Source organism: Acinonyx jubatus, chromosome E2 (assembly GCF_027475565.1).
Source record: "Acinonyx jubatus isolate Ajub_Pintada_27869175 chromosome E2, VMU_Ajub_asm_v1.0, whole genome shotgun sequence".
Taxonomy (NCBI): Eukaryota; Metazoa; Chordata; class Mammalia; order Carnivora; family Felidae; genus Acinonyx; species Acinonyx jubatus.
The window spans coordinates 1,351,127-1,364,307 of NC_069396.1; the positions used below are offsets into that span (position 1 = coordinate 1,351,127).

Sequence of the window (13,181 nt, forward strand, 5' to 3'; positions counted from 1 at the left end):
TTCGCCGGGGGCCCATGCGGTGCCACAAAGGGCGCCCTCGCCACCCCACAGGCTGTGCGAACCCGAGTCCGAACGGGCCCGGAGTCAGGCAGCGGTGGTGGCGGGGTCGGGCTCAGAGTTGCGCTGCCTGGGCTCACCCTTCATGCCTGAACCGAGCACAGCAAAGACCCCCCGCCCCGTGCCTCCACCTTCACACACACACACACACACACACACACACACACACACACACACACACTCACGCACGCACGCACGTGCGCATGTGCGTGGTTCCTGGCAGGCAGGCCCGGACCGGGCCCCGGGCTAAGGAGCTTCCTGAGAGCAGCACTTCCTGAGTGCTCCCGAAAGGGACTGAGGTTATGCGGTGGAGGAGACGTGGTCCCTGTTCCTAAGTGACTGTGTGAGTAGTTCATTTCCCCCTAAAAATAGAAAAAGTCCGAGAGCTTCCCAATCACAGGCGACCCTGGGTTTCCTGCTCAGACGACACTGCACCCCCAGAAAGGCTCAGAGGTATGCAAGGAGGAGCCTGATTTATTCAGACTCAAAAAACCACGCATACTGAAACAGCCATCACAGAGAAGCATCGAAGGATGCTTCCAGAATTCTGCCAGTCAGTCTCCAGGTGTCTGTACCAGCTCTGGATGTCTGTGTTTCTCCCACCAAAGCCTCACATACCATTTCAGGACATTTCTGGACTTAAAAAATGTATTAACGAGAAAACACATAGACAACCCTAATAATCTGGGTGTTTATAAAAAATATCTTTTAGAATTACTTGGTGACAGAACACCAATATCGTTCAAGGAAACTGCCTGATTTTCCAGAGCAGAAGGCAAGAAGCCCACGTTTCAATTTAACCAGTAAGTGAATCAGTTTTTAAAATATTAATTTTGGGGGGCACCTGGCTGGCTCAGTTAGTGAAGCATGCAACTCTTGATCTCAGGGTCATGAGTTCGAGCCCCATGTTGGGTATAAAGAGGATGTTGAAAAATTTAAAAAATAAAATAAAAATGTAATTTTTTGAACAGGTAGTATCTACACAAGCTCAAAAATAAATATAGCATACAGTATCTAAATGATTTAAAAATGTTTTCAACAGGTTAACACGTAGCTAAAATTTAAACCATCTTTTAATATATATTCACTTTTTAAAAATGTTTACTTATTTTGAGAGAGAGAGAGAGGGAGACGGAGAGAATCCCAAGCAGAGTTCCACACTGTCAGCACAGAGCGGGACATGGGGCTCGATCCCACAGACCGTGACATCATGACCTGAGCGGAACTCAAGAATCAGATGCTTAACTGACAGAGCCACCCAGGCGCCCCCCGTATATTCACTCCTAAATATGATACTCCATTTAAATGTTTCTGTTGACAAAACATAGTTTTCCTTGTACAAATTACAGAGAACTAATTGTTTGATATTCAGAAAAAAGCTAAATTTACCTTTTAAACATCATGAATATTTTAACTTGCATTAAAACTTACTAACGAATTGATCTGAGTTAAATGTGAAATAAAGTACGCTTAAAATTACTTCTCTGGAAACGTGAAAATGACTTTTCAAATTGTTTTTTAAAATATTTTTGAGAGAGAGCGAGCGAGCATGCATGTGTGAGCAAGCATGAGTGGGGGGAGGGGCAGAGAGAGGGGGACAGAGGGTCTGAAGCAGGCTCTTCACTGACAGCACAGAGCCTGAGGTGGATCCTGAACTCACGAACCTCGAGACCATGACATGAGCCAAAGTCAGACGTTTAACCGACCGAGCCGCCCGGACTGCCCATTTAAAATTCTTATTATTTTTTTTTAACGTTTATTTTTATTTTTGAGAGAGACAAAGACAGAGACAGAATGCGAGTGGGTTAGGGGCAGAGAAAGAGGGAGACACAGGATCGGAAGCAGGCTCCAGGCTCCGAGCTATCAGCACAGAGCCCGACATGGGGCTTCAACTCACGAACCGTGAGATCGCGACCTGAGCCGAAGTCGGACGCTCAACTGACTGAGCCAGCCACCCAGGCGGCCCTAAAATTCACGCAGAAGTCAGAGTTTGGGAAATATTATACTACAGGGGGCTCAAAATCCCAGAGTCTCAGAGAGGTTTAAAGAAAACAGACTATGCAGTCCTGTATCTAAATAAAGAATTCCAAATGCTATCAAGTGCTCTGCCTTTTAAGCCTGTGAGAACTCACACGGCATCCTCGCTGCCGTGTAGTTAGACTAACGGATCACACAGGCTTACGGCAGAAACTTTCCGAGCGCAGAAAAGTACCAATATAGGTGCCAGCTTTTCTATGACTTTTTAAACATAAAATATGTAACTGGGTGGCGGATAAATAGGTTTTCTCTTGCTCTCTTTCTTTTTTTTTTGTATTTAAAATATTTCCAAAAGAAAATCAAAAACGTCTCCCGTGAGCCTACTGACAAAAAAGACCTTTCACTACTGCCACAGGCAGGGGGAGAAGAGGGAGAAGAGCTCAGACGGGTGGCCCCCCGAGTCTCCGGCAGGTGACAGGAGCCCGCCCTCCTGGACCCTCTGCTCCGGGGTGGGCGGAGACCCTTGCCGGCCACCAGAGGCGAAGAGAAGGCTGCTCCGGGTGGAGGCAGGGGCGGCCTACCCACACCACCGGGACGGGTGCCCACGGAGGGTGGTGTGGGTCGGCACACCCACGGAAGAGGGCGGCAGAAGCCGTGTGCTCCCGCTGGCCTTTTTACTCTAAGATTCTACCTTCAAGTCGCCTCTATACCCAACATGGGACTCGAACGCAAGACCCCAAGATCAAGAGTCGCACGTTCCACCGACGGAGCCAACCACTCACTAGCCTTTTTAAGAGTGAATTTTTGTATAGAAAAAAGCCTGGAACGAAGCACCCCGAATTGTCGGATGGTAGAAAGACTTTTATCATTTACTGTCCTGACTCTGTCAGTATACAACGCTTTCGTAATTTAAAAAAGTATTTTGTAGGGGCGAGCCCCGCAAGACACTCCGCACGGGTGGCGTGGCACCTGCCTGGGACTCTCTCTCTACCCTTTTCCCACTTGCGCTCTCTCAAAATAAAGAAATGAACTTAAAAAAACCCCCAGCATTTTGTTTAGGCGAAAATATTCTCTAGAAACTGGAAGAAGAAATCTTGTTTTAACCCCCCATGGCCTTCTACTTCTAAAAGAAACTTCACAAACAGAGTTCGTGTGGACTGTGACTCTGGACGAATACACGGGCTGACAATTATGGGAGGACCCTGGCCAGAAAGAAACAAGGAAAGTGGAAGCCGGGTCACGCCGTCAGGACGAGGGCGTGAGTTTCTTCATGATGGTTTACACAGGGCTTTGAAGGCACCGATGACGTTTTAGTTCTTAACTGAAAAGCAAATGTATGAAATCAAAGTAACGTACACACAAAACATATGCAAACACTCTGAAGGTTAGCGCCACCTCCAGGCCTCCAGGGCCTCCTACCAGAGCCAGTCACCAATTGACTGGGGGAGGATCGACCAACCAATCAATCCACGGTGTAGCCGTCCCCACTTTTTCCTGGTCATTTATACACTTGGTGTTGAGCCTTGCTTTTTTTTTCCCCGAATAACAGATCTACAAAGAAGGAACCTGCGTGTTCAATCCCACCAAACCCACGATCGGCGAAACAGACACAAATCTGCAGAAATCAAAGAAACTAAACCCCGAGACGAGAGGAAACCAAAGCCACGTCTCCCAGGCCAGGGCCCTGCTGGCCACAACCACACACCTGACCAAGGAGGAATCCACTTCTCCCGCAGTGTGAAATGTCCAAAGACAGCATCGTGTCTGTGGGCACACGTGTGAGCGTGTACGTGTGGTGGGCCCAGAAACACAAGCAGATTTTTAAATTTCTGACTGTCAGTCTGACCGGTGTCAGTACAAGGTAGTGCTGGTATCATTTCTAGAGGCCGCGCGCACTCACTGTATCTGCAAAGTGTCCTGCCACTTTGTTATTTCTGAGTAAGACAGCGGCCTTAGTCACTGGTCCCATTTCCTGTTAGCCTGAATAACTCAGAATAGAAAATAAACACAGGGATCACAAGGACAGAGAAGTTTAAAGTGCTTCATGGTTTTAAAAAAATGCCACTGAAAGGGGCGCCTGGGTGGCTCGGTCAGTTGAGTGTCCGACTTCAGCTCAGGTCATGATCTCATACTCTGTGAGTTTGAGCCCCGTGTCAGGCTCTGTGCTGACAGCTCAGAGCTTGGAGCCTGCTTCAGATTCTGTAACTCCCCCTCTCTCTGCCCCTCCCCTGCTCATGCTCTGTCTCTCTCTGTCTCAAAAATAAATAAAAAACATTAAAAAAAAAAAACTCTATTTCAAAAACACTACTATGAGCGTTACTTTTCTTTCTGCAAACCTCTTTTTTATGTTTGTTTATTTTGAGAGAGAGAGAGACAGGGGAAGGGAGGGAGGAAGGGATGGAAGAGGGGTGGAGGGAAGGGAGACAGAGGATCCCCAACAGGCTTCATGCCGTCAGCATACAATCCGACTCGGGGCGCTGACTCCGAGCTGTGAGATCCCAACGGGAGCTGACATCAAGAGTCAGAAGCCTGACCGACAGAGCCTCTCAGGCGCCCTCCTTTTCGCAGACCGCTTGAATCCTGCCGTTAAACGGAAGGCAGCCTGTCCCCCGTCGGCTTCTGTGTTCACCCTGCCATGCAGTGTCGCTGCCGTTGGAGCAGGCGAAGAAAACGCAGTCTTGGGGGGCGATGCAGCCAGATGAGGGAGGGGACTCAGCAGGCTTTGAAGAACCCCTCGCGCCCTCGACACTACACCGACCCGGTCCGGCGAAGGCTTCTGGCTGCCAGCCGCCGTGCGGGGGTCCGTCACCCTCTCGCCGAGCACTTCCAACTGTTGTACTCGCGCCCACCGGTCTATCTCAACCTGTGAGCGGACCTTCTGCCCAGAAGGGAGTCAGTGACATCGCGCGACGGTCACTAAACGCCGCGGCTGGAGGTTCGGGCTCTCCCAAACTCTCATCTCCACTCGAGAGCCCGGGAGCCCAAACCTCATCATTAGCGACGGACGCCGTCAGCCGCTGTCTGGGGAGCGGCAGGCTCTGCTCATTTCCGGGCCACCGTGGCCGGTCCCCGCGGGGACGCTGGCTGGCCCAGCCCATGGCGTGAACCTCGCGCGCCCTCCCTGGGGATGATGTCCACGCCTCACTGCGGCAGAGGGGCTTCGTGAGTACTTCCCAGATCGTCTCGCCGAATGTGCGAAAGACCAGCGCTGAGGGCTGCGGGTCTTCCAGGGTGATGGAGACGTTCCCGGACTGGACTGTGTGACAGCCACACAACTTGGTAAATTAAAAAAAAAAAAACCACTGAATTGCATGCTTAGAACAGGCAAATTTTCTGGCACGGAAATTAAGGTTTTTTGTTTTTTGCTTTTTTTTTAAAGACCTGTACTTGAGCGTAAAAGAATTCTCACTGCTCTAACACAGACACCATTAAATGAAATTGCTATTGTCACTCCGAGTGCACGGGGCCAGCACCTGACTGCTAGTAATCTCAGCATCACAAAAGTCGTTTTGACCTGGAAGAGAGTCTGAAGAAATGCTAGGGGTTCACAGGCCGCAGTTTAAGACCTGCTGCTTTAAACATAACAGAGAGGGGTGCCTGGGTGGCTCGGTTGGTTAAGCATTTGGCTTTGGCTCAGGTCATGATCTCGCAGTCCGTGGCTTCGAGCCCCGTGTCGGGCTCTGTGCTGACAGCTGGGAGCCTGGAGCCTGCTTCGGATTCGGTGTCTCCCTCTCTCTCTGCCCCTCCCCAGCTCATGCTCTGTCTCACTCTCTCAAGAATAACATTAAAAAAAAAAAAAAAATTAAACATAAAGGAGAATGCAGAGATTCCAAAGTGGGCAACAGACACCTCTCCCAGGAGGGGATCCTCTTTGAACGGTCAATAAGCACACGAAGAGATGCTCACGTCACCCGGGACCGTGGGAATGGAAATCAGAAGCACACCCACTGGGATGCTCTCTCTCAAAAAGTCAGAAAACGCCAAGCGTAGGGGAGGAGGACGTGGCTGTCGGGAGCACAACGTGGCGGGGCTGCCCCAAAACACAGCGAGGAGGTGCCTCAAGAAACGGAAACTAAAGCCACCGCACGACCCAGCAAGTCTACCGTACACACCCCCAGAATTTCAAAGCGGGGTCTCGAAGAAACATCTGCACCATTCACAGCAGCCGGAAGATGAAAGAACCCCGGTCCGCTGTTGGACGAGTAGGTGCACACGCAGCGGAGGACGAACCTTGGGAAGAAAGGAGATTCTGACATGCGCTAAAACACAGGGGGGCCTCGAGGACGCTGCCACGTGAGATAAGACAGTCACATAAAGACAACCATCGCACCGTTCTACTGATAGGGGCACCGGAAGGAGTCACGTTCACAGACAGTAGGAGGGTGGTCGCCAGGTCTGGGGGAGGGAGGAATGGGAGGTTATTGTTTAATGGCTACAGAGTTTCCCTCGTACAAGATGAAGAATTTCCGAGATGATGGTGCCGATGGCCCCGATGTGAATGTACTCAACACCACAGAACCCTACACTTAAAAAGAGTTACGATGGAGGGGCCCCTGGGGGGCTCTGTCGGCTGAGCGTCCGACTTCACCTCAGGTCGTGATCTCACGGTTCATGAGTTCGAGCCCCGTATCGGGCTCTGTGCTAACAGCTTGGCGCCTGGGGCCTGCTTCGGATTCTGTGTCTCCCTCTCTCTGCCCCTCCCCCACTCAGGCTCTGTCTCTGTCTTTCTCAAAAAAAAAATTTTTTAAAGTTTAAATAGTTACAGGGGCACCTGGGTGGTTCAGTCAGTTGAGCACCCGACTTCACCTCAGGTCATGATCTCATACTCTGTGGGTTCGAGCCCCACATCGGGCTCCATGCGGACAGCTCACAGCCTGGAGCCTGCTTCAGATTCTGTGCCTCCCCCTCTCTCTGCCCCTCCCCTGCTCATGCTTTGTCTCAAAAAAAAAAAAAAAAAAAAAAAAAAGAATAAAAATAAAAATAGTTACAATGGTAAATTTCACGAGGTACATTTTATCAAATTTTGGGGGGGGTGGGGGGAGGGGGACAGGGAAGAAAGGGAGAGGGAGAAAGAACAGGAAGGAGCAGAGACCAGGAGGCCTGTCCCACAGAATGGGCTGGGCGCTATTGATAGCTGGCCCAATCAGAAACCCAACGTAGGACATAGTTTCAAGAAACCGTTATTTCCATCACTGTAGGGGGAGCTTCCCATCTCGATGACTTAACATAAACACACCAGAGGTAAAAACATATCGTAAACAAAGTACTGGTGCTTAAAGACGTTTCAACCTATGTTCCTGTGTTTTCTTGCCAATGGTCACAAATATCAATGTACCCATTTGGGCAACGAATGATTAATCCGGGGGTATCTTTTAATAGAACTATAACTAACAAACTTTCTCAGGAAGAAACCTCAAATTAAGATATAACTTACATGCCGCGTAATGTCCCAATCTAAAGCGAACAATTTCGCGGGTTTCAGCACATACGCGCAAGGTTGTCCAACCATCATCCTAGAAGGAAACCCTGCACTCATTAGCCATCACCCCCACTGCCCGTAGCTACTCCCCCTCCCTCCAGGCTCCTCAGTTTAGACAACGGCTAATCCGGTTCCTGCCTCTGTGGATTATCCTGGACAGTTTGCACACGAGGAGGCCTTTTGTGTCTGGCATCTTTCGCTCGGCATGACGTCCTCACAGTTCATCCGTGCTGTGGTCGCAGTACTCCACTCTTCTTGTGGCCGAGTAATATTCCACCGTACAGATAGACCACGCTGTCTGACCATTTATGAGCTGACAGACACGGGCGCTGTGTGCACTCGTGGGCTGTTTCGAACACTGCTATTACGACCATTTGTGCACAAGTTTTTGGGTAGACGTACGTTTTCATCTCTCTCGGGTGGAGATCTAGAAGCAGAATCGATGGGGTCACGTATGGTCCTACACGCTCGTGTCCTCAGGAGCCGCCAGACTGTCTTCCAGCAGCTGCACCAGGTCACGTCCCCACCAGCAGGGTGTGAAGGTCCCCTTTCTCCCCATCTTCGTCAAACGCGACAAACTCTGTTTTATTTCTAAAGTGACTTCTCCTGCTCCTGAAGGGAACTTACACGATTTGTCTCAATGGAACACCAAGCTTATCAAATTGCAGGTAAGCAAAAACATTTCACCCAAAAACTTGCTCAAAAAGCAAAAAGCGAGAGACGTGTTTCGGCACGCCCAAAGAATCACCCGTTTCTTCCTATGCTGTATCCCACTACTCCACAGAGTCACTCAACAATCCAGGGGGAAAGGTAAATGTATACTCAAAAACCGAGGCTGAGACAAGTTACTGACTCTGCCCAGCCAAGTTGCCGAGAAGGCCGGGTGCCACTGGCCTCAGATTTCTCCGCAGAGAGCCCTGCCACTGGCCTTGGGCTCTGAAACCCAAGCTGAGCATTCTGGAGGGACCTCCCTCCCACTGACATGTGGCCCTGGAGTCATCTGCGGAGACGGTGCCCTGTGCGTGCCACGAGGTACCTCCGAGGATGCTCATCCGCGGTCCCAACACGGGACCGACCCCGTCGGTCCGTGTGCTTCTGTCGCTAAACTCCGGAAACGACCTCAGGGCTGTGACCCCCGGGAGCACCTGGACCGGAGCCTCCGCGGTGCGGACGGACGGTGCCGCCTCCTCTCGTGGAAGCCCGCGGCTAGTCCCGACGGGCCGGCCAGGCTTCTGAACAATTCCACAGCGGTGCCAACCGGAAATGACTGCGTTCACATCTACGTACGTGTGTAAGTGCATCGCCCCGTGAGGAGTTTCGGCGGGCTGACACCATTTACTCCCACGTAATTATGGAAAAGAGGTCTTCTGCTCAAAATTTTCTGAAATATTGATATTTCAAATACTGAAGCTTGTAAAGAACTGTTAAGAATTTACTTTCTAAAACATACCACACACTCATCTGTGTCCTTAGGGTGACTATGCTGTCCACGAGACAACCGCCAGCCACCTTCCTGAGGACAGAGCACGTGCTGTGCAAAGGACCCATCACGGGCATGTCTAACTCACGAGTCCAAGTATCTCCACTTGGCAGAAACAACACGCACGCGGGGCGCCTGGGGGGCTCAGTCGGTTAAACGTCTGACTCGACTTCGGCTCAGGTCATAATCTCGCGGTTCGTGAGTCTGAGCCCTGAGTGCCGCGCTGGGCTCCGTGCTGACAGTTCAGAGCCTGCTTGGGCTTCTCTCTCTCCCCCTCGCTCTGCCCCTCCCCGACCTGCTCTCTCTCTCTCTCTCTCTCTCAAAATCAAGAAACTTAAAACAAAACAAAACAAAACTGTGCAGGTAAACGGCACAGGCTAGGAGCCCACACCCTGAGGAGTGAGCTGACCCAGGCCCCAAGCACCCTCTGCGTCACGTCACTGAGGTCTAGGCAGAGGGTCCTCCGAGGACCAGTCAAGTGCAGAGCCTGTCCTCTCGGCAAGATGGGACTCCACCGTGCCCCTCCTGTCCCACCCCCCACCACTGCCCCCCGCGGTCCGCAAAGGTCCCGGGAGCCTCATCGAGCGCCACTAAGAACTGGGATCCACAAGCGCTCTCTGCCCCTCAGAGCCTCCCCCTTCCTTCTTCTGGCTTCACATCAGTATTCGGGATCCAGGAGAAGGAAGTCTGGCCTCTGGAGCAGAGAGGGAAAAGCGTATACTCTGTACCTTTAACCTGGCCTCTGAGTGGTATGGGATGTGATATTGGTGGGAGAGGAGTGGACAGTGCTGTCCCAACATCTGGAAAAGAAGTACAGGAAGCTCTTGTGAAATTCGGAGCAGACGCGCGGGCCGGGCCAGGGAGCGGGGCGCCCAGGGCCAGCGAGGCTGAGACAAAGACAGACGCCTTCCCACCTGTCCAAGGAGAAGGCGGAGTGACCAGGAATAGGCCCCAACTACCGCCGCGTGGCCGCAAGACCCTTACGGACTGGGGTTCTCGCCGCCGTTCCAGGTCACCCGTGGTGTTAGTCTGCGACCTGTCACAGCCACGTGGCTGGCACCACTCACCTTCCAGGAGGGAGCGACCTTGCTGCACTCAGAGGCTATCTCTTTGCTATTTGGACATCCATTCCAAATGAAGGATGTACTTGGATACGTTTACAAACAAGCAGCAACTGTCCGTACAGAGGTAAGGCCCCTGGTGCCCGGGGCGTCTGCCTTAGGACAAGGACTACTCATAAACAGGGTGGTCACAGCTCTGCTGTCACGGAGGGCCTGGAGCCACAAAGTGGAAACGGCCAGGCTGGCCCCTCCAAGTCAGTCAAAGGAGGCAAGGACCAGCAAAGGACGGTGCCACCCTGCCACGGTCACGGTCTGGCCCCAAGAACAGCCCTGCACAGGCTCCCAGGCACTGGGCGGGGCTGAGCCACCACCACAGTCCCAGGAAAAGCCAAGACCACACAAGGCCCCACAGACAATTACCTTTCATGAAGAATCGGCAGGTGGGACGCGGCCTCACCTTCCTGTCACTGGGGTCCTTTACTTCGCCCTCCTCCAGATCGTCATCCTGAAACAGAGGACAACGGGACTTAAAAGGCAATCACCTTAACGAGAGAGGGGAGGTGGAGGGCGTCCACCAACAGGCACGGCTTCCCCAGACTAGAAAGGGTATTTTCACGAGACTGGTGTCTCGGCCACTTGGCAATTCAGGTCAGTTTTCCAAACCTCGATGGGGATACACCAGAGCTCGTCTACAAGGTCGAGGCGTGACACAAAACACCAAGTAAAAACGCTCCGTGAAGTACGTAATGCTCAGTACAAAGCAGGCTTCTCTGTTTTCCCTCCGGCAGCAATGCTGGGCAGAAAACGGTGACACTTCACACTTTTAGAACTTTGTGCATTTAAACGGTATTTATAAGCCAAAATATTTTGTTCTTAAAACTCAAAACCAACGTCCTCTAGTTTAAGAGTCTAGGGGTGGGGAGGAGGGAGGTCAGGCTCAGACCCAGAACCTTGCCTTCTAAGGCCAGAGCTCCTAACCTTGGCTGCCAAGCTTTGGTGTAATGTGGGAGCTTTACAAACACCAAAGCCTGGGTGGGTTTCACCCCCAGGAATTCCAAAGAACAGCCATGACCCGGACTACTGCTCTGAGCCCTGTCCAGCCTCCACTATCCCAGGGCCTCGGTCACCACAGACCTGCAGACACTCCCCTGTGCCCCTCAGTTGAGACGCCATCCCCAGGGGTCACCCCCAGCCCCAAAGCGGGTATGCAGGTGCCCTGCTGACATCTTTGCTGGGAGGTCCAGGACGGAGCTCCTCACTGCCCCCCTGTCCTGGCCTGTCCTAGCCTGTCCTGGCCTGTCCTGGCCCATCCTACCTGTCCTGGCCCGACCTAGCCAATCCTAGCCTGTCTTGGCCTGTCCTGGCCCGTCCTAGCCTGTCCTACCTGTCCTGGCCTGTCCTAGCCCACCCTACCCTGTCCTGGCCCATCCCAGCCAGTCTTAACCTGTCCTGGCCCGACCTAGCCAGTTCTACCCTGTCCTGGCCCGTCCTAGCCCTTCCTACCCTGTCCAGGATGCTCTAGGACAGTCAACCCAAGGGGTCACACAGGGCAGGGCATGGGGATCACCAAAGCGTCTCCCCCCTCATCCAAAGTGCCGCCTGGTCTGGGAGCCACTTCCCCACTGGTGCCCTGCTCCCTCCCAACTCCCCACGGGCCCTCCTGGCAGTGACCTTTCAGAAGCCAGCCCGCATTCTTCTTCCTTCTCCACCTCCACCGACACTAACACTAACACGGACTCACCTCATTTTCAGACGGTGGATGAGTCTCCTGACTCAGGACCTCCCCACCCCGGCTCCTTTCATCACAGGTCCTCACAGCATGGGTCACGGCCGCCACGGTCCCGCCTGACTGAACAGGGGTTCAGACCAGGCAGGACTGTGACACCGGTCCAAGCACAGTGTTGGGCTTAGAGCAAATGGTCAGCAAACATTTGTTGAATGAAAAAATACTAAGGTCAAACCCTGGATTTAGGGTGGCTTATCTTTAAAGCATAAATATTTGTATAACTTCTGCCTGAAAAATATTTACTTATTAAAAAAGCATTTTATGGGGCACCTGGGTGGCTCCGTCGGTTATGCATCTGACCGTTGATGTTGGCTCGGGCTGCGATATCACGGTCGTGGGATCAAGCCCTGCGTTGGGCTCTGTGCTGACAGTGCAGAGCCTGCTTGGGATTCTCTCTCTCTGCCCCTCCCCCACTCGCTCAAAACAAATAAACGTTAAAAACAATAAAATTAAAAAAGCATTTTATAGTGAAAAGAACAAATGCCTGAAAGTTATATCCCTTAAGAGCCAACAGAATAATTTCTTTCTTTTAAAAGATTAAATAATTGGGGCACCTGGGTGGCGCAGTCGGTTAAGCGGCCGACTTCGGCTCAGGTCATGATCTCTCGGTCCGTGAGTTTGAGACCCGCGTCGGGCTCTGGGTTGACAGCTCGGAGCCTGGAGCCTGCTTCGGATTCTGTGTCTCCCTCTCTCTGCCCCTCTGCCCCTCCCCTGCTCGTGACCTGTCTTTCTCCGTCTCTCTCTCTCTCTCTCAAAAATAAATGTTTAAAAATCAGATAAATAAAAGATTAAATAATTTATTCAAGAATTTTTTTTAGACCTCCAGAACATATTCACATTCTAAGTGGAAGTCCACACCCTTTAAGCGCCACCTCCCCACGTCCAACCGCAGGAGGATTTCCTAGGTCTCAGAGATGTGTTTGCTTCCTGCGGCATGATGGGACACCTCTCTCCCCTGGTCCTTTAGAATCTTTTTTTTTTTTTTTTTTTTTAAGATGATTCCCCATTTATTTTTGAGGAGGCGGGACAGAGAAGGGGAGAAAGAAAGGGTATCCCAAGCGGGCTCCACACGGTCAGCACGGAGCCCAACACGGGGCTTGATCCCACAAAGCACGAACCTCGAGATCACCACCTGAGTGGAAATCAAGTCAGATGCTCAAGGACTGAGCCCCCTGGTGCCCCGGGCACCTTCTCTTTACAACTGCTCTCACCCCGATGGCTGCTAGACTAACACCTCAGGTGCTATTTGCTCAAATTGAGGGCAGATTCTTCTTTCTCTTAGGATAACAAAACTCTTCTGAAAGGTTACACCCCATTCAAGTTCTCCTGCTTTACTTGGAA

General features: G+C 51.8%; 1 protein-coding gene across 2 annotated transcripts in view; it reads right to left on the minus strand.

The window, feature by feature from the left end:
• ZC3H18 (zinc finger CCCH-type containing 18) overlaps window positions 1-13,181 on the minus strand; it is a 58,744-nt gene that overhangs the window by 29,862 nt on the left and 15,701 nt on the right. The window contains exons 3-4 of one of the 2 annotated variants that reach the window (XM_027076399.2): window positions 10,475-10,559; window positions 9,722-9,793 (exon numbers count right to left, since the gene is read on the minus strand). In XM_027076399.2, the coding sequence (XP_026932200.1) occupies window positions 9,722-9,793; window positions 10,475-10,559 (157 nt within the window). The remainder of the gene's footprint in view (window positions 1-9,721; window positions 9,794-10,474; window positions 10,560-13,181) is intronic. The other variant, XM_027076400.2, reaches the window with a different exon arrangement.